The 23,257-nt window shown below is 52.8% G+C and overlaps 3 protein-coding genes across 3 annotated transcripts in view; 1 reads left to right on the top strand and 2 right to left on the bottom strand.

Moving 5' to 3' along the window:
- Positions 1-846: 846 nt before the first annotated feature.
- Positions 847-1,806, bottom strand: HOXD12 (homeobox D12). Its single transcript, XM_012753367.2, has 2 exons — positions 1,233-1,806; positions 847-1,085 (listed from the first exon to the last, which is right to left on the bottom strand). Exons 1-2 carry the CDS (start codon positions 1,804-1,806, stop codon positions 847-849), a joined length of 813 nt encoding a protein of 270 aa, XP_012608821.2.
- A 3,833-nt stretch (positions 1,807-5,639) lies between these two features.
- HOXD13 (homeobox D13) lies at positions 5,640-8,867 on the bottom strand. Its single transcript, XM_012753446.2, has 2 exons — positions 7,914-8,867; positions 5,640-7,084 (listed from the first exon to the last, which is right to left on the bottom strand). Exons 1-2 carry the CDS (start codon positions 8,695-8,697, stop codon positions 6,834-6,836), a joined length of 1,035 nt encoding a protein of 344 aa, XP_012608900.1. The 5' UTR covers positions 8,698-8,867; the 3' UTR covers positions 5,640-6,833.
- An 8,441-nt stretch (positions 8,868-17,308) lies between these two features.
- EVX2 (even-skipped homeobox 2) overlaps positions 17,309-23,257 on the top strand; it is a 6,511-nt gene continuing 562 nt past the window's right edge. The window contains exons 1-3 of the mRNA XM_012753444.2: positions 17,309-17,921; positions 18,842-19,113; positions 20,441-23,257. The exon at positions 20,441-23,257 is cut by the window's right edge and continues 562 nt beyond it. Coding sequence (XP_012608898.1) covers positions 17,495-17,921; positions 18,842-19,113; positions 20,441-21,166 — 1,425 coding nt within the window. The 5' untranslated portion in view covers positions 17,309-17,494 and the 3' untranslated portion in view covers positions 21,167-23,257. The remainder of the gene's footprint in view (positions 17,922-18,841; positions 19,114-20,440) is intronic.

Below are 23,257 nucleotides of genomic sequence, written 5' to 3'. Positions count from 1 at the left end.
CAGCTCCCCTCACCAGAGCTCAGCTCTGGGGGTCCAGTTACAAGTGGACCTGGCCTAGGCATGTGCAAAGAGGTGGGAGAAGGGAATTTTGCCAGTCCTGTCTGGAGATTTCAGTTTGCTTTGGAGCCCAGCCCTCTCATCCCATCTCTGGGAAGGAAATCTCCAGTCAATTCCACCCAGCTAGAGAGGCCAGCCCAGCTTGCATTCCAAGGTGTCTCCAAGTTTGCCCAGCCACCCAGCTCCTCCCCTCCCCACCCCTCCCCTTTCTTCTGGAAGTCTGAAGGTCTAGGGCAGCTTTTGTCCTCCCAAAATAGCTAGGACAGACAAGAGAGGGGACAGCACACTTTCCTTCCTCTACAGTAAAGATCCTGGATTTTCGACAAAGGACTTCTTTGGCTGCAAAGAACCAATTGCAAAGAGACAGAACTGTAGCCATAGCTCTTTTCACTCCCTCTGGAGGCCTTCCTATATTCACTTCCACTCAAGAGCTCTAGCTAGGTGCCTGCCAAATGTGGAAAGGGCTAGAGAGGGGAAAAGGGAGAAATAACCATGAGGAAACAAAAATCCAAGTATAAGGGAGCAAAAGTGACCTGTGGGTGCACATGCCCCAGCCAAGAGCAGGAACAGGTGACCCCAGGCCCCCACAGTTGTACTGCAACTCGCTAACGAATGCCCCCTTATAGCTTCTCAGAGAGAGGGGAAAGCTCCCGGAGACCCAACTGGCCTGATCTCCAACTCTCCTGCTAGCTTCTGGACCAGTGGAAAAACCAAAGGAAAAACCCCAAGGCCCAAATCCTCCTCCCCACGCCAGGCCTCTGTCCGAAAGGGCCTGGGCCACACGCGCGGCTAGTAGAGCGCCAGCGCCTGCTCCCGAAGCACCACACGCTTCTTCTTCATGCGCCGGTTCTGGAACCATATTTTAACCTGCTGATCGCTGAGGTTCAGCCTGTTGGACAATTCCTTGCGCTTCTGCCGGTTGATGAATTCGTTGACGAGGAATTCGTTCTCCAGCTCTGCAATCTGCTGCTTCGTGTAGGGTTTCCGCTTCTTGCGGGCCCTCCCCGGGGCCGCCCCCCACGGCAGGCCTGCAACATAGCCCCAACCCACGTCAGCCCTCCCGTTCTCTGTGGATTGCCCGTCCCAGGCAGTTCACACCTCCCTTCTGCACTCTCCCCTGCACCCCACCTCCCATCCCGGCCCAAACCGGCCCGGGGAGCCTGGGCACAGTTTACCGTCGGGCAGTGAAGGTCGCAGGCAAGAGGCAACGCCCGCCGCCTGCACTGTCATGTTCAAGTTGAGCGGGCCCTTGGTGTCGTCCTTGAAGCTGGCAGCGCAGGGGGCCCCCTGGAGCAGGGTCGCGGAGCCGGGTGCAGCACGGCCCACACCCGGGTAGTCGTACTTGGCCGCTTTGAGAGCAGCCACAGCAGGGCCCAGGCTGGACTCGGGGGCGAAAGGCGGCCGCGTACGGTTGCGCTCCTCCGGCCCAGCAGCCGCTTCGGGAGTATAGAACTTGGCCTGCTCCTCAGGTCCGTCCTTGGCTGCAGGGGGTTGTAGGCCAAGAGGCCCAGAGCCGGCCAGGTAAGGCTGTGAGAAGCCACCAAAGGCAGTGGCGCCCGCAGACTGTGCTGGGGCGCACGAGGCGGGCGTGGCGGCCCAGGGCAGCGCGCCGCGTGGGTATGAGATGGGGGGAAGCGCAGCCAACTGACCGCCATTCGGCCGTAGGTTGGAGAAGTAGAAAGAGTCGGGCGACTGCAGATTCAGAAGCGAGCCCACATAGCCCGCTCTGTAGAGACTGCGCTCACACATCTCCAACAAAGGGCTTCGGCTGCGTTCGCAACAGTATTTAGTTACAACCGGGAATAAGAGGACAGGCTCAGACGATTGGACGAAACTTTGCCTGCAGGTTCTTCAAAGCCGGTCATTTCAGCACCGCCTACATCCCCCGACCCATTTTCCCCCCCTTTAGGGTATTATGATAACACCCGCAATGTTCGATGGCGAAGGACAAGGCTGCCGGCAGAGCCAAGTCACGTTGGCCGCAGGCTAAGCCTCTTTGAGTTTTGGGGCCTGGCTTAAGGACCTGGGGCCATTGGGCAGAGGGTGCCTTTGTCTGAGTGTCTCTGGGGACCCATCTTATTCTCAATTGCCTTTGTGATCCATTTTCCGCAGGCTGTCTGGGCCGGGGTTGCTTCTACCGGCTTTAAGTTGTAGCTGAGGCATTTTTTTTCAGTAAACTGCGCCTCTCGGCTTGTCGGGAGAGAGCCCGGTCGGTCTGGCAGGACCATGAGCTCTGTCCCTAGGCTTGAGCAACGCCACTCTTATCTCAATCCCTCCCATTGAAAGGCTGTCTCAAAAGGCCTCTGTCCCCAGGGATCTGGCAGCAAAGCCCCACTCCCTGCTTCAGCCCTCTCAGTTCCAGGCGGCAGACACAAGAACGGCATCACGAACTCTGCCCACTTGGCACCCAGGAAGGAGGTTTCATGCTACCCCTGGCGTGTCTCCCTATGGCCAGGAACTCTGATCCTAGGGAAGTTGCCATCCAGGTCCATGGAGAATGCCAGCCAGGGAACCCAGCAGCTTGATGCGCCAATTGTGGCCAAATGCTACATTCCTCTTATCTCCAGGAGTCACTTTGGTGACTACGTCCTGCACATCAGAACTCCAAGGTGTCCATTCACCCCATGGAGGGCAGAGCAGGAGGAATCCCTCCAAACGGTAGGCGGAAGAGCCAGGGCCACCTGGCCTGGGAACAGCGGACGCATGGAGGCAGCCGGCTAGCAGCGTTCCTTGCCTCAGCGCCTCCGGGCATGGACGCGGGCTGCTAGCGAGTTCGCGGGTCTGGCGAACAGGGAAGCGGGAAGGGCAGCAGCAGTTTCTCGCGGGCAGCAGTAAGCGCAGACCCGGCCGCAGGCCGTCCTGTCTGGATGGACCAGAGGACGAGCTGTCCTCCTCTTCTGCCTCCGATCCCAAGATCCCTTAGAGACGCGGTGACGGGCGCCGGTCTCAGCCTGCAGCAGGCTGCTGGGTCCTCAAGCCAAGCTGGAATTGGTTAGACCGCCAGCTCTTGCACTGAGACCACACAGGCGCCGCCGGAGGGCAAGGCTGACCACCGCGCTGCGACTTTATTGTGTGAGTTATGGCGACCAATTGGGCGGCTCTGGGGAACGAGATCGGCCTCTGGGGCGGGGGTGGAGAGGGTGGGGGTGGGGAAGTCTGGAGCTCCACTGGGCTCTGCCAGTTTTCTTAGGAGCTCAGGCATAGAAAGACTCTGCTCCCCTCCTTTCATGGGAGGTGGAGATAAGACTAGTTGCACCCCAGTTCCTAGAGACTTAGGGGAACAGGCCTCGAATACCTAATAGCTCTTATTTTGGAGAACCTTTCGTATTTTGGAAGATCTGAGGCCTCCTCAGGCCCCAAAGCTTCAGCACCCAGGGGTCCTTGCAGTCTCTGCTCCTAACGTCTCAGTGCACAGCCATTCCCTGCTATTTCCAAGCCCAGGGATGTCTCTTTCGGACCCCTTGTGCCACCTCACAACAGCTGTTTGCCCTTTGAGACTAAAGGAATGAAGGAACCAAGTGAGAAACAGAAAAGACTAAAACAGCTAGGCTCCCCCAATTGCTCCTTGCCCAGCCGCCCCACTTCAACCCCCGAGTTTATGACTTTCGAGGTCTGGCAAGCAAAGTTTTATGCGTGGAGCGCGGAGCTGAGGACTGGGAGGGAGGGAGGGCGGGGAGGGGAGGGCTAGTAGGAGGCTTGGCCAGTGACTGAGAGAATAGTAAAGGATTTGACCTAGGAGCTAAACAGTGAGCTCTGCCAATGCCGCCAACCGCCCAGGAGATGGCGAGCGCGCTCCATGCCTAGCGAGGCGCAGCCGCACGGTCAAGATCAACAGTGAAGGGCGGTGCGGCCGGCCTGCGGTCGCCAGCCCGCGCGGTCACGGCCCGCTTTCAGGAGCAGCCGAGCGCCTCCCAGAGCCGGAGATCGCGTCGGCCAGGCTGACTCTGACAGCAGAACCAGAGGGACCCGGCTGACTGCCTAGACGTACGGAAGCGTTGCGGTCACCTCTTTGTCTGGCCTTGGGTCCAGGCTCCAAAGCTTCCTTCGCTCCTTGAATCACGCATAGACACGCGGGCCTCGGTTCCCCACCGGCGGCGCCAAAACCCCGCTCAGTTTCTGAGGCGCTGTCCCTGCGGCCTGTCTCCAGTCGAAGTAAAGGCCTCTCACCAAGCGCGCTGCACCCCGTGCTCCCCCCGCGGCCTCCGTTCCGCGGCTACTTCTGGGTTCTTCTCCTCCCTCCGCAATTTGGAATATAAAAGGAACGCATATAAAAAAGCAAAACCTTCATCTGTTACTGATTTAGCCGTCGATCCAAATTCCAACGGGGCGTTTGAGCGGTTTTAATCTTCAGCAAACCTCCCGTTTCTCTCAGGCGGAGGGAAACTGACGCACAAACTGCGGCTGAAAGGAAAACCTTCAGGCAATCTCCCCTACTCCAGAAGGGAAACGAGAGAAATGGACCAGGGAAATGGATTGAGGCCCTGGAGTCTGGAACTTACAAAAATAGTGTGTAGAAGGTGGTGGGGGAGGATGGCGATGAGGGAAAAGGAAAAAATATGCCCATTTCTGATGAAAACACATCTTGTAAGAAAACCAACGAAAATGTTAGAGACCATTCCCGAAGTGTAAGGTCCGGGACGGTGTGGCCCCATTTTCATGGGCTATTCCTTTTCCAGAAATTGAATCGTGGTCCTATCTCCCCCATCACCCCCTTACAAAACGAAGTTGGCTGTCCACAATCCCAGTGAGATATGAAAGAAGTCAAGCTGGGCCAGAGAAAACGAAAGTAGCTCCCAACCTTAGGTGTCTGCACTTTCTCTCTCAGAGACAGAAAGGAGCTATCCCGCCAGAAAAATTAACATATTATGTGAGGTATTAAAAATCAATATTTAACTAACTTACATATGGAAAATTAGCGACCACTAAATTGATTGTGTTGGAGCTAACAATGACAAGTCACCCAGTCCCTCAGCAGCCATTTCCCTGAGTGGCAAAAAGGCCTCGTAGTGCCTCAAAATTGAGCCTGGAAGTTGAGGTTGTGTAATTATGTTTTCTGTTGTCAGTTGCTGTGTGCAGACTGCCTGGAGAAGGCGATATGGGATAAACCTGATGTGTTTTTTTCGATTGCCAAATATGGGTATGTCTTTCTAATTTCAAGACCTTTCTAGCCCACGTATTTACAACGGCTTTCTAGGTCGAAAGCTTCTGTGAGAGTTGTCTATACTCAGGCACACAAATACACGTGGATTTTAAAAATAAATAGAACTGTATAAATAAAATGATAATATCGAAAGACAAGTAAAATTTTATTGGAGATGTTTTTGGACCTGGCTTGGTAAAAATTAATCATTTGAAACACCTCAAATTGCATCCTCGTTTGAAGATATCACTAAGAAAGTTAAAGCCACAGGGAAAGAGGGAAGTGGGCAGAAATGAAGAGCATGAGGTTTCAGAGACCAGAACTGGTGTTTCCTTCATCTATACAGAACATCATTGCATTCAGGATAGCAAGATTTTGTAATAAATAAGAATAGTTTCTAGAGGAAGAATAAACATGAAAAAAGAAAACAAATGTATAAGGCTCAGAGGAAATAAGAAAGTTCTGTTTATTTGCATCTCCCTAGGAGTAAAAAAGTGATTTTTAAATGCCTGAAGCACTGCCCACATATCCCAGCTCACAGACATTGCAACTACAAAAATAATTTCTTAATTGTATAAATATGCAGCACTTTAAAAGTAGTTATCATTTTCAGAAACATCTTTCTCTCTTCTTGGACCTTATAGCTCCACATTTCTTGTATTTGTTGGATATTTTAAAGCTCCACAAGAGGTCCAATGCATTTGGTCAGCCAACTTCTTCATAGAGTTATGGACATAAGTTCTCACTCATGGCCACATTGATTCAGCCTCTGAGGATTGAGATGGCCTCTATCGCAGTTCTGTACACCCAAGGCCAAAGAAAGGGGTGCATTTATATCATCCATAGGTCACTCCATCAATTGCAACCATTAAACAACCTGTATGTAGAGCTCAAGAAATGAAGGCATCCATGAAGACACATTATTTTCAAATTAAAGATTATAAAAACATAAACCTACAAGGTGTGCTAAAAATAAACAACTAAAACAGCAAATGAAAGACTGAAAGTCGAAAGATTGTCTTCATTCTAATGTCAATGCAAAACCTACTTAATAAGGTAGCTGGTTTTAAAGCTATCGCAGCACCTTCATCCTCCTGTTTTCAGACTTTCCCGGTGACCCCAGAGCACTGCCTGCCTAGAGCTGTTTCCACTTGCCTCAGGGCAACTGCTGTGAGCTAATGATTCAATTACCTAATTACAGGATATGAATGACTGCAAATCGTTCTGCCCTAATGGATTATGAAGATAATCAGTGCTGGAAACAGACACATAAAGTGATTTTAAAAATTAAAACCGTTAAATCAGAATGGCACTTCTGAAAATCATTTGGGGGGATTATTCAAAAATACTTCAAGTCCTTTATACTGGCCTAGAGGGAGAAACAGAACATTAAAAACACCATAAAAAATAAACCTAGACAAGAACAAAACCAATAATAAACAAGTAAAAATCAGGACTACGTTAGGTTGGGTAGCAAAAGGTTTTAGAGACAGATAAGGGAAAAGAGGAAAACAATTCACAAAATTTGCCATCATTGGCATGGGATGGGGGAATTAAATACATATTCAAGTCTTTCCAAAGGTCTTTTGGAGACAATTGAAGGCATCTAAACAGTCTGTGGCCAACCTGGCCCACATCAGGAGACTGTATCTTTGAGCTTGGAGACGATTTTCTTATCCTTCACTCTTCGGTTTTGAAACCAAATGGTCACTTGTCTCTCAGATAGGTTCGTGGCAGCTGAGATACGCCGCCGCTTGTCCTTGTTAATGAACTTGTTAATGGCATACTCATTCTCCAGTTCTTTGAGCTGCAGTTTGGTGTAGGGCACCCTCTTCTTCCTTCCCCGTCGGTAGACACACATGTCTGGCTGATTTAGAGCCACATCCCCTGGTACAAACAACAGCATGGGAAAAATTAGACTGGGATATTGGGAGCACCTACCCGGGAACTCCTGTGTGTATATGTGTGTGTGTGTGTGTGTGTGTGTGTGTGTGTGTGTGTACGTGTCTGGAGAGGTGCAGAAAATAAAGAAAACCAGGCTGTTCAGACTTTATTATGATTTACATACACATAATATTTACACATTAAAGAAAGATTATTTGCACTTCAAAACAAAGGCTAATTTGATGGATCATCATGGTTTCTAAAAAAACCCGGCATCTTAACAAGCCTGCAATTTTATGGCAAGGTTATTAGGCTAGCTCATAAGGAGAGTTTCTGCAAATGCTGGTTGCATACATACAAAGGCACACATGCATACACACACATGCATACATATTCAGGTCTTTTGCTCCAAGGTTTGATTTCCCATGTTCCTGTGTTTGGAGCTTGTGGGCTTTGTCTAAAAAAGCTTTAATGGTAACTTTAAGGAGACCCATGCCCTTGCAAAGTAGGGGCCCAACTCTGTGGCACTTCTTAGGAAAAAAGCCTCATTAGGAGGAAAGGGAGAGGCCTGAGCAAAGGGCACAAACAGACTCAATTTTAGGAGGAAAAACTGTGCCTGCGCTTCACACATAAAAGAAAGGGTTGTGTGAGAGGCAGTCTAAATTGAGGGAATGATACAGATTTCACACGAACTGGACAAACTTCTACCGGGTTAACTCTGGTCAGGCATGGAGCACAGGCACCCACTCCCAAGAAGGAGCATACATTCTTAGTCCTTTCTTTTTCTTTCTCCCCCTCCCTGGTGTCCTCCCCTTTTCTCCATCGCCCCTACCTGGAAAGGACGATTTCCAAAAGTGGGAGCCCTGTGGCTGGTCCTTGGCGCAGTACACCTGGCTGTTCCACCCGTTAGCCAGCGTCCAGGACTGGTAACCCTCCATAGAGATGTACGCCTCGTGTCGAGGCTCCCCGGAGCCAAAGGTGGACACCATGTCAATATAGCCCGGCACGTGCTGGTAGGGGCTCGTGTAGCCCTGGTAGAAGGACACTTCCTTGGCTCGCGCGGGCACCTCGTTGGCCGGTACGCTGCTGCTCGCCAGGCCCGACACGTCCATGTACTTCTCCACGGGGAAGCCTCCCAGCGAGGCATGCGGAGATGACTTGAGCGCATTCTGTTGTAAGCCCACGCCGTGCGACATACGGCAGCTATAGTAGCCGTTGCCGAAGTGGTAGCCGTAGCCCAGCGCTGGAGCGCCCGGGGGCGCTGCAGCGGCCGCAGCGGGCGCCGTTGCTGGGCACTCTTTGGCTGGGGGAGCCTCTGGGCGCGCCGCGACCACAGCCGAAGATGACGACGACGAGGCGGAGCCTGCGCGCTCAGAGGTCCCCGGGTACGCGAAGCCAGAGGCAGCCGCTGCCGCCGCCGCCGCCGCCGCTGCCGCCGCGGCCGCCCGTCCTGAATGTGTCCCGGCGAACACCGGCGCGGAGAGGAAGCCGCGGCACTGGCCTTGGGCCGCCGCCGCCGCCGCCACGGACGACGAAGAAGAGGAAGCCGGGGCGGCCCCGGCGGCCCCGCTATCCGCCCGCAGCCCGTCCATGTCCCAGTTCCCGGCGCGGCTCATGGCCCGGCCTGGCCTGGCCCGGGCCCTGGCCCTGGCCCCGCGCAGGACACCATGGCGCAGCGCGCCTCCTCCCTCCTCTCCTTTCTCTCTGGTGCGCTCGCTCCCGCCCTCTTCCTCTCGCCCTCTCTCCCTCTGCTAGCCTCCCGCCTCCCGCCCGCCCGCCCTCCAACAGGTTAGCTCATCGCGGGACGTTTATAAAAACGAAGTTCAGGTTGGGAGGGGGCCTTGGGCCGGTCGGGGGGCCGCCTCCCGCCCGGAGGGCGCCCGCCGGGGGCCGTGCCATTGGCTACATGGGGCCACGTGGGGGTGGGGGTGCGGGGGAGCCTGGCTCCAGGCCCAAGCTGGGCTGGACCCACCCACCCCGGCCCCCACCCCTCCCCAGCCCCTTGAGCAGTCCACCTCCCATTCCCGCCCTCCCCAAGACCCAGACGTTTGCGCTGCAGCCACCCCCACGAGTTGATTGCGCTACGGCCCATCCTGGGCCCAGTCTGCGACGGAGGCGGGCGCCGAGGCCTGCGCCTTGTCTCCGCAACGACTGTTTTTGCCACCTCTTCTCGGCTACCCAGCTGCACAACAAAATGAAGATGACGGACAGAGATGGTCAGAATGATGTGAAAACAGACCAATTTTTGATACTGTTGTTTAATCCCTTGGTTAGCCGACCTCTAGACCCCAAACCCGAGAGAGCGTATTTTCCCTACGTTACGCATTGGTACCAGGCAAAGGCATTTTGACCATATAAGACCAACTGGAGCAGACCCTTCCTATACACACACACACACACACACACACACACACACACACACGCTCCCTGCCCGGAAAGTGCCCACGAAGCGCCCTTGGGGCTGGCGGCAGAGACTTACAAGTAAGTCAAGCAGAGGAAAGACCCGGCCTCGGCGCGGTGAGCCTGACAATCTGCCCCAGCAAGAAAAGTCCAAGGATTCCTGCTACACGTTATTCGCCTCTACATTAGTGCCAGCGGGGCAGTCGCCTCCAGACCTGGGCTCCCTAGCCTCGGCGTGGCGTCCCCCGGCTGGCAGAAAGATCCTGTGAAAGGCGCCGCGGGAGAAAGCCACTCAGCCGCCCGCCGTGAAGCTTCTGTGCCTCGCCAGCAGCTGACCGGCCTCTTGCATTTTGCAGCCACCACCCACCCCGCCCGTTACTCACAGCAAATTAATTGAAAACTTCACTTTCCCAGAGACCTTTGTTTCGCTTCCTTTCCCAAGCTGCCAAATGCAGAGAACTGAGAGGGGCAAATTAAGAGGGCGCTTTTTCAAAGCAAAGTCGGGGCTTGTGATAGGAACAGCACGGAGAAACTGGGTCTGACTTCAGAGGGGTAGATGGGCTGGGGTAGTACTGGTGAAGTTAGGCCCAGCTCTGGGGCCCTGCTGCCAGGGTGTTAGGGATCACAGCCCCATTCCTCTTCCTTTCTTCATTCTCAGCCTCAGAACTGCAGTCCTCATCCCTCCATCTTAGTAATTGGGGCACCAGTGTGGTGAGTCCTGCAGTGAAATTAAAGCTGTGCCTTCGAAGCAATATTAGATCCAATGAGTCAACGGTGCTGGGTGTGTGTGTGTGTGAGATCCCTCAGAGTGAGCCCATTTGGTTCTGTGGCATTGACTCCCCAGCCCAGCCCATCTCCAAGAAAATTGCTCCCCTAAGCCTGTCATTGGGAAAACGACTTGTCACCCAGCCCGGCTGTTCCCTGACCAAAGACAATCCCTGAGTGGGTGAAGAAGAGAGCCAGGGAGGCCCTCTTTGGCCTGGCCTGGCACTTCAGGGTGGGCTGTCGGTGTTCGGAGTGTTGACATGCAAAATGCAGTAACCATAAAAGGCTCAAATAAAGGGAGAAGTTATGAGAGGGGTGTTGCAAAGGAAAAGCAAGAGAATTTGACCTTTTTGAAGTCCTAGACATACTCATGATCAGATTCAAGATGGGAGGGGCCTGAGTTTTGCAGGAAATCATAGGGAATAGAAGTTTGCTGATGAGAACAATTTTTTTTTTTTCACTATTTGGGAGAAGAAAGCAAAAGTTAGCAACAGAAGCTGGATCGGCAATTTTAAAAGGCCAACTAGGGCCAGGCGACAGAGTTGCTAACTTTTAAAAAGGGTTTGGCTGGGTCCTTACCAAACAATTTTGGTACCAAACCACCAACCATGGGCCACCCAGTAACACTTTCATTTTTTCCTTTGTCTCTCTCTCTTTTTTTTTCCCAAAGAGGGAAGACATGGAGATAGTTTTAAATTTTTTCTATGACCCCAAAAAACCAAATTCGATGAAATACTCCTAAGACATAACTGGAACTAACGAACTTTCAGTCTCTTAAAAGTAAATATCCCTATGGTTTTGTGCCCTTGGACTTCTGATGCATTTGCTATCTGATAAACACATTTTAATGGTTACATGTTTAAGAATGAAGAAAGTGAAATTAAGATAGGAAGAAAAACTTTGTCATTTTGTTGATTTCTGTCATTCCGTTGCTTTTGGCTTATTTTTCCATGCAGCAAATTAAGTTGTGCAGGAGTGGAAGGAAAATCTGAATTAATGCTCAGATTGAAAGAGATTTCTCAATGGTGGCTGCACTTCCAAATGTCCTGTGGCACCTTCGCAGGACATGGGGTTTCTGTGCCCATCCCAATGGGTATTCAGAAGCCAGGGAGGTTTTGAATCAGGAGCTTTACCTCCTGATAACCTGCAGTCAAACCGGCTTCCAGCATAGGCTTTGAGGTCCCAGCCTTGTGGAAAGGAGTTACCATTAGGAAAGAGGCTCTGACTTGGTCCACATGAGTCCCTAAACCCAGCACCCTAGGGCAGGTACTGCTATTGGATGGTAGGGCTGTGATTGAGTACCGGGCAAAGTCAGGACTGCTTTGTTTACCAACCAATGATACATGTAATTTTTAAGCTGAGGATACTAAGTAGGGGAGAAATTTTGAAGCTGAATTTGCAGAAAAAATTTATCCAGGCTTAAACTTAATAGGGAACCATATTTTTAGCTGGTCAGTGACACAGACTGAACCTTGTGTTTGTGTGTTGGTGTATCATGTTAGGGCCTTAACAACAGAAATAAACTTTGTTAAATGAAAAACTTTTGAGACTGCAAATGTCTCCAAACACTCTTCATTCTTTTGTCAAACTCAGTTTTGCCACTGCTCCTAATTTTGGTGAAAGGCTCAGGATGGCCCTTTGTTGCCCCAAATCCCACTTTACTCATCACTTGCTCATCTCCCTCCTTTCCCTCCATGAGCACCCCTTTTCTGAATGCTGTTCTGGAAGTCACATCCTCTCTTTTCTTCTGTGTAGAATCTTTAAAATTATGCTCCTATCTTGGGTTGGGGAATGAGGAGATAGAGGCTGCAATTTAGATTTATTGAAGCTGCTTTGCTTGCCAAGATAGCAAGGAACTCAATTAAGCACATAATCAGTGGCCATTAAGGGTAGGAAGACAGGGTTCTACCAGAGTGGGGTCCTCAGGACTCCTTTGAAAGCATTTGTCTTCATGGGCACAACCAGGAAATGCAGGACACCCTCCTAATTAACTTGTAAGAAGCCAAAGAGTCAGTGTAGAAAGTGTCTTACTTCCAAGGTAAAGATTTTTTTTTAAGTCCAGTGGAACTGAGGGCATTCTTAACCAAGTCTGTGTCCTGCCAACTTTGGAGCTAATTTTCCCTCTCCAAGAAATACTCAGTTTGACTTGTGCTGGAAGTATCAAAAGAACAACAACAACAAGCCAAACCTGGGGTGAAGAAAGAGGATTCTAGCAACAGCCCACAGTGGAGTCCTGCGTTAGTGCACTTTTTATGTCTGTGATACGTTCTGTTTGGGTTTAACAAAACAATTAGGCTTTATTAAGTGAAAATCGTTTGCAACAACAACAACAACAAAAACCCTAAACCCTTTCCCACCTGAAGCATTATTTGGTGGATCCAGATTTGCCTCTGGCAGGACAGCCAGGACAGTGGGTCCTTGTTTGGGATGGCCTTGGAAAGAACTGAATATAGGGAGGTTCTTCCCTTGAAGAGAAGCACTAATCTCACTGTGAAAGGGGTGCTGGAGGGTTGGGGGGGCACGGCCTGAGGACTCAGGTAGCTAGTTGCCTTTTTTGCAAAATAAAAGCTGGGATCCCATTTTTTTTTTTTTTTTTGCAGTTTTATCGGACATCTCAAGGTGTGGGGTTAGAATACACTTCTCTAGCAAAACTATTAACTTGTAAGTAATACAAATAATTGCCAGTAATCGCTCACTCTGCGGGCCAGTTTGAGATAAAAGAAAATAAGCCTGTCTACTTGCCTATTCCCACCTCAAACAGCCTGCTGTTTCCGTGGGGAATCCACAATGTTCTCACCAGCAGGGCAAAGGGATGAAGGTTAGGAGAATGCCGAAGAATGAAGGGGGCGCCAAGAGGGAGGCGGAAGGGCTAGTGTTCAGCAGGGCTTTCCACTTTGGCGCCGCGCAATTCCCCACGCCTGGCGCTAGATGTCCCTGCAAGTTTTCCCGTCGCGTCTGAGGGCGCACAAGCTCGAGGCAGGCGACCGGTCTGCATAGCCGTAGAGTCCAGGAGAAAGTAGCCACCCAAGCCCCACCCATGACAGTCCCCGGTGGGGCATGGGATTGACTGGGGAGAGGAAAAAGAGACAGAAGCTGCCAGAGAGACCCAGGTGAGACAGAGAGATAGAAGTGGGCCTGGGGAGGAAAGGGAACATGAAGTTGCCACTGCGAAGTCAGGCCTGGAGTCGCCAAACCGCGTCTTCCCTTATAAACCGAAACCTTCTTCCTTGGAAACCGCGCTTAGCCTAAAGAAAACGTGACTGGGGCTGGCAGCCCAGGCTCTGGGGGTCCTGCTGTTCCGCCACATCTTGCAGCTCCCATTCTGGAGTGAGCATATGTCCTGATGCGTGTCCTCAATTATTTGGCCCCAGCTGCCTGGGGCCCTCCGTGAGGAAGAGAGCCAGGCCTGGCAGCCCGGAGCTCCACTACAGCTCAGGCTTTGCCCCCTCCCCTCGTGAGCGGGGACAGATTTTTATTACCTGTAGTCCCAGACCCAAAGTGTTTACCACTTCACCTCAGAGGACCTGCCACTACTCTAGAAACAAATATTTAGTCTGGAGGCCTAACAAAAAAATTAGGCCTCTTCCATGTAATTTCAACTTTCTAGCAAAAGGTGCTTTTCAGTCGGTATGGAGAAAATTCTTCCCGCAGGCCCCACTCCCGCACCCGCCACCCCATTTGAAAAATTTCTGCCAAGCCACACGGACGTCGGTTGAATTTTTTTCTTGTTTTATTGAGTGGGTCCTGTACCTTCGCAGTAGGAGGTAGGAGTAGCCTGGGTAGGAGGCTTTGACAGCCCCAGAGGCTGCGTCTAAAAATTGGGAATATTGGACAGGCTCCTTTCCAGACTCAACCTCCACAGTTTGGGAGAGGCACAAATTTGGGTATTACAGGAATAAACATCAACAGAACTGCGTTCATCTTCTCACTGGAAGGCTCAATGTTTTTGAGGTAGGCCTGTTTTTAAATAAGACGTGCAAAATGAGAAAAATAAAAATGCTGCCCAAGGCTTTTAACTACCTTCGAACAGGTATATTATCAGAGATAAGTCTAAATCAAGAGCAAATCCCTATGTGGAAGGTTTATCATTTCTGGAGTAGGGATAATAGAATCTATCCCATAGAGGTGCTGTGGCTTTAGATGCAAACACAAAAAGTACCTGGAATTGCACATTAATAGCTTTATGTAAGTCAGTCAATACCACTACTACTACTAGGTGCCGAATCTACGTAAATTTAGGGACATTTAGGGACAGGAATGCTCACTGTGCCTCCTGAAACATTATTGTCCGCAAACGCAGTTTAGTGCAAAATTATAGGTGTCTTTTACTGAGTGCTTTCGCTGACATGGTCTCGGATGTGTTTTTTGTAATAAACCTACTAGAAATGCAATGTTCATGTTATTTAAAAGGTGTGAAATAGTTTTTAAAGTCACTAATGAATGAAGGTGTCGGCGGAGGAACGGTGTTCTCCCTTTTCAAAAGACTGAGGTCCGGTTTTGCTCGGCCGTTGGGACCAGAGGCGCCATGTCCTAGAGGAAGGGAAGATGGGGAGGCCCGCGGGCTGGGTGATGGAGGAAGGGGTTGACATCCTCACCCCAGCCCCCAGAGGCGGCTCCCGCGATTGAAAAGCAACTCACAGCCGCCGAAAGCGCGAGGAAAACAGATGGGGGCGCCAAACGACAGCAATAAAGGCATCCACGAATTTCCGCCCGGGCAGCATCTCCGCTCACCAGCACCCGCGCAGTCCCGCCAGGGCCTTCCTCTGCCTCCTCCCCAACCCCGAGTCCCCCACAGACTCAAGCCTGGACCAAGGTGTCCATCAGTCCTCTGAGCCAGTGGGGACTGGGTAGGGGGATCCTTCCTGGGTCACTGGGGCAGCGACTGCAGGAGTGGTGGAGCAGGGGCGTCAGGGCTGCGGAGTAGGGAGGGAGCAGGTGGGGCCGTTCGCGGGCCCAGGCCCCCGCCGCGCTAATGGCCAGAAAGCCTCGCGAGGAGAACGCAGAGTGCTCAGGGCTGGGTGACCGCTGGGGCAGGGGCGGAGGTGGACGTTGTCCTAGTCCCTATGCCAGACGCCCACTGTGCGTTCCCTGCCGCCATCCTCCGCCTCCAGGCACTGCTTGCCTATTGAGCTTTCCGTTTATTCCCTTAAAGAGGTGGAATTGATTTTCTACGCAAAGCTTGAGCTGTTGGAATAAGTTGGCGCCGAGGGTAACAGGAGAGAAACTTCTGGCATTGACTATATGTGTGTATATATGTATATAAATATACTTCACACCTCACCTCCCCTTACATTCCTGACGCGCCCCCAACGGGTCCAAGGTTAAAAGGAAAGCGCCAACAGACACGGGCAAATAGATCTCGGATTTGCTCCCAACACACCCCGATGTGCTGGGTGTGTCAGGAAGGAGGAGAGGAGGGGGCCCTGGTTGGGGTCTGGGTTGGCGTTAAAGCGGGGATGCAGGACCCGCGCCCGGCGCCCAGATTGCAAGGGTCTCTCGCCGGCTTCAGCTCACGGGCGGATCTCTGCGTCCCGTCCCTGTCCTCTCGTCCTGCCAGTGTCCGCGGATCTCTTCTCCCTTGGGCTGCAGGCTGGTCAGCGAGCACAGTGCTTCTGGGGTCTGGGCAGGGTGGGGTACAGCCAGGGGAGGAGATGAGGAGAGGCCTTGAGTGAAGATTGATCTTCGTTAAAATGGTTGCCATCGGCGTCATTATGACTATCAAACTTATCGCCAAGAGGCTCAGCCGCCAAACTCAGGCCTCAAGGAGCTTCGGCAAGGCTGGTTGGCGACTCTCCACGCTCGGATTCAGCGCTGGGAATACCTGTGGCCACAGGTAAGGGACTGGGATCGAGGAGGGGAGGGAAGAGAGAAGGAAGAAAGGCAAAGTGGGAAAGGGAGGGCAGCCAGATCAAAGGGGAAGCAGAGTATCTCCTTTTTCCTCCTTTGACTTTGAAATCTGACGGCTTTGCCACAAATAATTCTGTTTGAGGAGGGGAAAAGTTGGCTATGTAAAAGTGGATTCAGAGCGGCCCGTAAGGCGCTGTAAATCGTGACTATGTTTAAAGTTAGCAGTCGAATTCTGCGATCATAATCGTCCAACCTAGTTCATTCCCCCTCACCCCCGGGGAAATGCGTAGGCGAGAAACCTATCCATCAGCAGGATTATAAAAGTAAAAAACAGGGGACTTCAAGTTAAGAACTCACTCTGCAAACGGTGTTAGAAAATGAGAGAGGACCTAATGATTTCCGTTTGGAGGCGCGGGCCCAACGCACCTCCCCGGCCACGTAGCAAGAAAGCACTTTCAAAACTCTAGGAGATTCATTCTCTCTCTCTCTCTCTCTCTCTCTCTCTCTCTCTCTCTCTCTCTCTCTCTCTCTCTCCTGGGGTGGGAGGAGAGCATCCACGCTGAAGCGAAGAAGTAGGGAGGAAGAGAACTCGGTGTCCTATTTGGTAAATAAAATACATATTTGGTTCTGAAATCCAAAAGATAAGTAATGCAGACAGGAGCGGCGCAAGGTCTTCTCCTTACGCAACTCTTCCTGCATCCTCCCCCTTGTCCCCCCCATTTACGCCCCCAGCTCGTAAATGTTAAAAAAAAAAAAAAAAACCTTCCCGAGGATCCACTCTGGAAAGTCAAAGCATTATCTATTATTTAACACGTATCTATGTCCGAGGAAAAATGAGGAAGGAGCTGCATGATTAGGACCTAAGGGGCAACCCAGCAAACTGAGAGCGTAATGATGCCCCTAAATGAAGGGGGAAATGTGCCGCGGCGCGCTCTATTAATCAGACTGTCAATTTCACCCCCGAGGCCAAACCCCCGGGCGAGCAGAACTGGCTCTGAGCGGGCAAAGGACCGGAGCCTTCCTCCTCACTTGTCTCTTCTCGCCTCCTACCTGGATCTATTTGTCTGCTCCGAAGCCGCCTTCATTACCCACTGACAGGAGCGTGTATTTATTTGCTTATAAACCTGTTACAATAAATGATTATTCGAACGGCGTCATTCGTACCTTAATGACGAGCGGGCGCTACTTTTTGATGAATGACATCTCGAGCTCGGAAGGATGTATGGGTCATTTTGACCAGTCATTCCCTCGCTCTGGCATCCCACAATTTTTCCGCCTCCCTCCGAAAGAGATAATAATATTTAGAGGCGCTCGCTGGGGCTGAATGAGAATTAGCCCTAGGCGCAGCCCATCATTAGGACGGGACAGCCGAGCCACTGTGACATTTTTAAGAAAGCTGAGATGATGGAAAGAATAAGAAAAGAGATGATTCTGATGGAGAGAGGGCTGCACAGCCCAACGGCCGGCAAGAGGTTCTCCAACTTGTCCGACTCGGCTGGCAATGCAGTGCTCGAGGCCCTGGAAAATTCGCAGCACCCGGCTCGCCTCAGCCCGCGCCTGCCGTCCGCCCCCCTGCACGGCGCACTGGGAGACCTCCCCGCCAAGGGCAAATTCGAAATAGACACTTTGTTCAACCTGCAGCACCCGGGCAGCGAAAGCACCGTCTCCTCCGAAATCGCCTCCGTCACCGAGAGCCGCAAGAAGCCAGGCCATTATTCAGAGGCAGCCGCCGAGGCCGACATGAGCAGCGACGTGGAGGTGGGCTGCTCAGCGCTGCGCTCCCCCGGCGGCCTCGGGGCTACGCCGCTCAAGGAAAACAATGGCAAAGGTAACCACGCCGCCGGCGCCGCGCTCTCCAGTCCCATCCTCCTTTCTCCTCCTCGGCCCCAGCCGCCCCTTCCTGGTGCCCTTGCCCCTCTCCGACCCTCCACAAGCAAGCAACTTCGAGCTGGCTCGGGAGGGGACAGGACGCTAGCCAGGGACCGTGCCCTCCGGTTCTGCTCCTGGAGCTTTCTAGCGAGGCGCACAGGCCTGCGGAGACTGGGACGGCAGGCCCCGCCCGCCCTCGCTCCTGAATCCGAGAAAATGTTTCTGCGTTCCGAGCTAAGAGCCGGAGCAAGCCGACAGACCCCTAGTCAGCAGCTGAGTGGCTCTTGGGGAACGTGCCCTGGGCAGCTGCTCTGAACCCCGCTGCCTCTGAGCCAGGGCTGGGTGGTGGAGGCATTCTTCTGGGTAAGTCGGAGGGAGCCTCGCCTGGCGCCTCTGCTCTACCCGCTTAGGTCACCAGAAGAAAGAGTTGGAAAGTAGGTTTCACCCCCTAATGGCTCGGGTTTGATTGTTGCTGTCTTGCAAGTCTTAAAATATTGTTGATCAAACCCAAAAGGTTGTCAAAGAGCGGTTAGAGGCCGTACAGAAAACTGCCCTGCGGTCTCTAGACCAGGTCAAACCCAGAGCTTCCCAAACTGCAGCCCGAGATAGGCATTTTCCCTCCGCCAATTTTCCTCCTTGGTTGAAAATTTCTAATTTTTTAAAAAGAAACTACCTAATTCAGTTTCTATTATTTGATTATGAAGGGCTGCCCAAACTTTATTGATTCCATTAACAGCAGCAATTTGTAAGCATGACAGACCCCATCAATTCCGGCAGCGGCTCTCCTTCTTGACGCGGCTTCCCACATCCGCGCGCGCCACCAGCGCGGGGCCCTCGGTCCTACAGAGACTCATGCGCTGTCGGCCGTTTGTTTGCCAGGGTACGCAGAGAGCGGCTCGGCCGCGGGCACCACGACGTCGGCGTCGGGCTCAGGCCTCGGCAGCCTTCATGGAGGCGGCGGCGGCAGCGGCGGGGGCGCGGCGCTGGGTAGCTCCGGCTCCGGCGCGGATCAGGTGCGGCGCTACCGTACGGCGTTCACCCGCGAGCAGATCGCGCGCCTGGAGAAGGAGTTCTACCGGGAGAACTATGTGTCCCGGCCCCGCCGGTGCGAGCTGGCCGCGGCGCTCAACCTGCCCGAAACCACCATCAAGGTATCGATTCCAGCGCGCGCCTGCTCTGGCCTCCCCGGGGGCGTCTGGGTTGATTTGGTTTTTTTCCCCGCTTTCTCCTGTCTGGGTGGCTAGATTTAGCTATGGGCCTGGAAGTCCGCGGGGTCTTAGTCACTAAAGGAATTGGCTTACTTATTTCTCGGCTGGGAAGTCCGAACGGTTGGCCGCACTGGCTGACCTAAGAGGGCCCCCGAATGGCCGCCCCGTGCCGAATAACGCTCGCCTCTGCTCGACTGTGCCCAGGGCCTGCCCAGATGCCCCTCGCCCATGCCCAGGGCCCCACTTTCCCCTAGGCAGCAGAGAGCCAGGTGGTCTTTGTTCCTCCAGCACAAACCAGAGGTAAAACTTTTCATTTGCTCTTGATCTTGGAGATTTATTTTCCACATAAATCGTTACATGGAGAAAAGGATACTGTAATCTTAAAAATCGATTGGGTTGAGAAAGTAGTTTCCTAAACATTTTTCTCTTGGGTAACGGGAAAAGGGCAACCTCCTGAGGGGGAATACGCAAAGAAATTGTCCTTATTTATATATAACTTCAAGTTATTAATTTTATTATACGTCTGGGAGAGATAGCCAGGAGGTTGGGAGACTTGAACACTTCACGGAGCACTTGACACTGCAGAAAAAGAAAAAACTCCGCAGGGGTAGGGGAGGGGTGTGGAAGTCTCCCTCTGGTTTGATCGGGCTTTCTTTAATTTCGAGTTGTGACGAATGATGTCTTCATTAGATACTGTTGGGAGGGGTAGAAAAGTCCCCTTCCCAGTTTATGGTAGACATTGCTCTCGTCACTCATTTAAGACGAACGATTCCAACAAAATCATCCCTTCAATATAAAAATCGGACCCATGCCCCTAGGGGCAGTTCCTTTCAGCTTGGAGGGCTCAAGACCTCTCTCAGAGATCTCTCAGAAAAGCTGCACAGCAGCCTCTCTTCAAAGGCTGCCCAGAATCCCCGTGCAAATCCTGGGATTGAGAGCCGGGTGCTCAGCGAGGCCGACACCGGTGGGTGGCGGGAGGGAGAGGATAGCTTGGGGATGGGACAAGAAAACGCGTGAAGTAAGAGAGCAAAGGCTCCTGGAGCCGCAGCCGAAAACAGGGGAGAAGACTGCGGAGGGTGTGCCCACGTTGGTCCACACACAGCCGTCCACACTTTGCCAGCTGGGAGGGCAGAGGGGGCTCGGCCTAGGCTTGATCGGAGTGCAGTAGACCAGGCCATTCGGAAGTCCAGGAGGGGCGGGGAGGCCCTGGGCGGAGGCCGGGAACACCCGGAGCTCCCTAACTCGGGCCGTGGCGCGGCTCTCCCTGCAGGTATGGTTCCAGAACCGGCGCATGAAGGACAAGAGGCAACGCCTGGCCATGTCGTGGCCGCACCCGGCCGACCCCAGCTTCTACACCTACATGATGACGCACGCGGCTGCCACCGGAAGCCTGCCCTACCCCTTCCACTCGCACGTGCCACTGCACTACTACCCGCACGTGGGCGTCACGGCGGCGGCGGCAGCCGCTGCAGCCTCTGGCGCGGCAGCGGCGGCATCGTCGCCCTTCGCCACTTCCATCCGTCCGCTGGATACCTTCCGCGCCCTCTCGCACCCCTACTCGCGGCCGGAGCTGCTGTGCAGCTTCCGCCACCCGGGCCTCTACCAGGCGCCCGCGGCCGCCGCGGGGCTCAACAGCGCGGCCTCGGCTGCAGCGGCCGCAGCAGCTGCAGCGGCTGCAGCCTCTTCGGCGGCGGCAGCCGGGGCGCCCCCCAGCGGCGGCTCCGCACCCTGCTCGTGCCTCAGTTGCCACAGCAGTCAGTCGGCGGCAGCAGCCGCAGCAGCCGCAGCTGCAGCCCTGGGCTCCCGGGGCGGCGGCGGGGGCGGCGGCGGAGGCGGCGGCGGCAGCGGCGCAGGGGCCACGGGCGGTTCAGACTTTGGCTGCAGCGCCGCGGCACCGCGCTCAGAGAGCGGCTTCCTGCCTTACTCGGCTGCCGTGCTTAGTAAAACCGCCGTGAGCCCGCCAGACCAGAGGGACGAGGCTCCCCTCACCAGATAACTACGTCGCCACCGCCAGGGGCCGCGCCTGCGTGTGCCCGGGAGTCCCCTGTGCGCCCCCTGCGCCCCCTGCGCCCTCTGCGCGCTGCCCGCTGCTACCGCTGCCGCCAGGGGGCGCCCCGGGGCGCGGGAGGCTGAAAGGAAACTGCCCTGAATGGGGGGGGGGGGAAGCCGGCGCGAAAGCCTGGCGGGCGTCCCCCCAAATTATTTCTATTTTTGTATTTGCAACCCAGCCATCTCTCCTGCTCTTCCCCCTCTGTCTCCCGCCGCCCAGGCCCCACTTTCCTCCTCTGTGCTGAGCTCTTGGTCTCCCCGAGGACAATGTCCCTCACTCCCAAACCAGTCCTCTGGGGTCTCTAGCCCTGGCTGTGCGCTTTCAGGCCCAGGTCACACGACTGAACCGCGTGGCCAGAAGCAGCGGAGAACCACAACAAAGAGAGGGGAACGGTGTGCGCCGGTGCTTGGGGGAGGGGGAGGAGTCACTCCGGAGGTTGCTGCTGCTGCTTTTTTACTTCTATCCTTCCTTTCTATTCTTTAAACGAGGGTGGGAGGAGGTGGCAAATTTTCTCTTGGCCTGAGCTTGTTAGGGGCCCTGCCTGTGGAAAGCGTGAAGGCCGGGAGGGCGAATGGAGAGCGCAGGCAGCAGCGGGAGTGTTTGTGAGATTGTTTGCTGCGTTCAGGCGCAAGGCGGGGAGGGCTGTGGCCGCCTTTCCCGAGAAGGACAAAGCCGAGGTGGGAATGGTTGGCCATCGCGCCTACTCCTGCTCGATCCAACCGTTCTCTCTTTGAGTTTTTGGTTTCAGTGCTGATGGAATGGAAGTGTCTTGCATATTTTATGCAAAAAGTGATGGCTTATAAGTTTGACCCAGCCAGGCCAAGGAAAAGAAGGGAACCGAAGGGAAAGGGAAGGCGGGTGGGGAGGGCAAGATAGATCGCTGTAGTATTTGGAGAGGCGTTTTCAGCTCAGTGTTCCAACTACCGAGTTCCACTCGATCTGGGAAATACTTGAATCTCTAGATACATGATATTATTCTGAAGCATTTCCTTAGACACTTTTCTAAGTTCGAACTCTATTCCCCTCGCCCCCTTCTCTCCTTGCTTTCCTTTTCCCCGGGTGAAATGGTTCTTGGCATATTTCTCATGCATGTGTATTGCGCCTTCGCCTCTGCAAAGCCACCGCTGGGTTGCTGAGACCCGCTCTGCCAACCTGGCTACTGGAGGGGTTTCCTTGAACTTGAAGAAAGGTACATCAAAACCCACCAGTGTTAACTGCCACGTCAATTTTGATGCTAATAATGTGCAGATTATGACGAAAATTGCCAATCATGCTCTCTGATGGACCTCCTTTGAATGTGGAATTGGAGAAAAGTTCCCCGCACGGAGACCTGCTGTCAAGTACTAACAACCCGCTAAGGGAAGTCATTAGGAGAGACGGATAAGAGACTCGGTACATAAAACATTGTTCTTGGTGCATAGAATGTATGTTATTTAATGTTATCTCTGTTACCTGAAGTGATTTCGCAGAAGAAAGCCACGTTCTTATCATCTCAATTGCCAATTTTCATTTTGGTAACTTGGACGCCCTGGGTAGACTTTTCTCTGTTAAGTTGATATTCCACCAATGTGAACAGCCTCATTAAATCAAGCCCAGATATTTCCATAATGCTCCCCGCAGAGCCACTTCGCTCCTCACATAATGAGATTTTCTGAAGAGTTGAAGCCCTAAAATAACTTGCTAGTGCATGTTTAGGTCCAGCGAAGTGGGTATGTGTGTGTGTGTGTATTAAAACGTAGTTATGCTACCTATATGTGTTTGTGTATGTGTATATATATGTATGTATATGCATATATATATCCGTGCTCTTAAACAAATACATATGTAAGAGATACACACATATTCATATATACACATTGGAACTATTTTCTGTGATTTATTTCAAATTCACTTCCTGACATATTTTTGTTATTTTAAAGACACTGGATTTTAAAATTTCATTTCCTAAAAATAGGCTTTCAGTAAATGTTTGAAAGAATTCATTTTCCAGGAGAAATTATTTTCATCAAATGGAAAATATTTCAAGGGGAAACAGTG

Source organism: Microcebus murinus, chromosome 8, assembly GCF_040939455.1.
Source record: "Microcebus murinus isolate Inina chromosome 8, M.murinus_Inina_mat1.0, whole genome shotgun sequence".
NCBI classification, from domain to species: domain Eukaryota; kingdom Metazoa; phylum Chordata; class Mammalia; order Primates; family Cheirogaleidae; genus Microcebus; species Microcebus murinus.
Note: the sequence above shows the minus strand (reverse complement) of the source record. Positions and strands in the feature narration are given on the sequence as shown.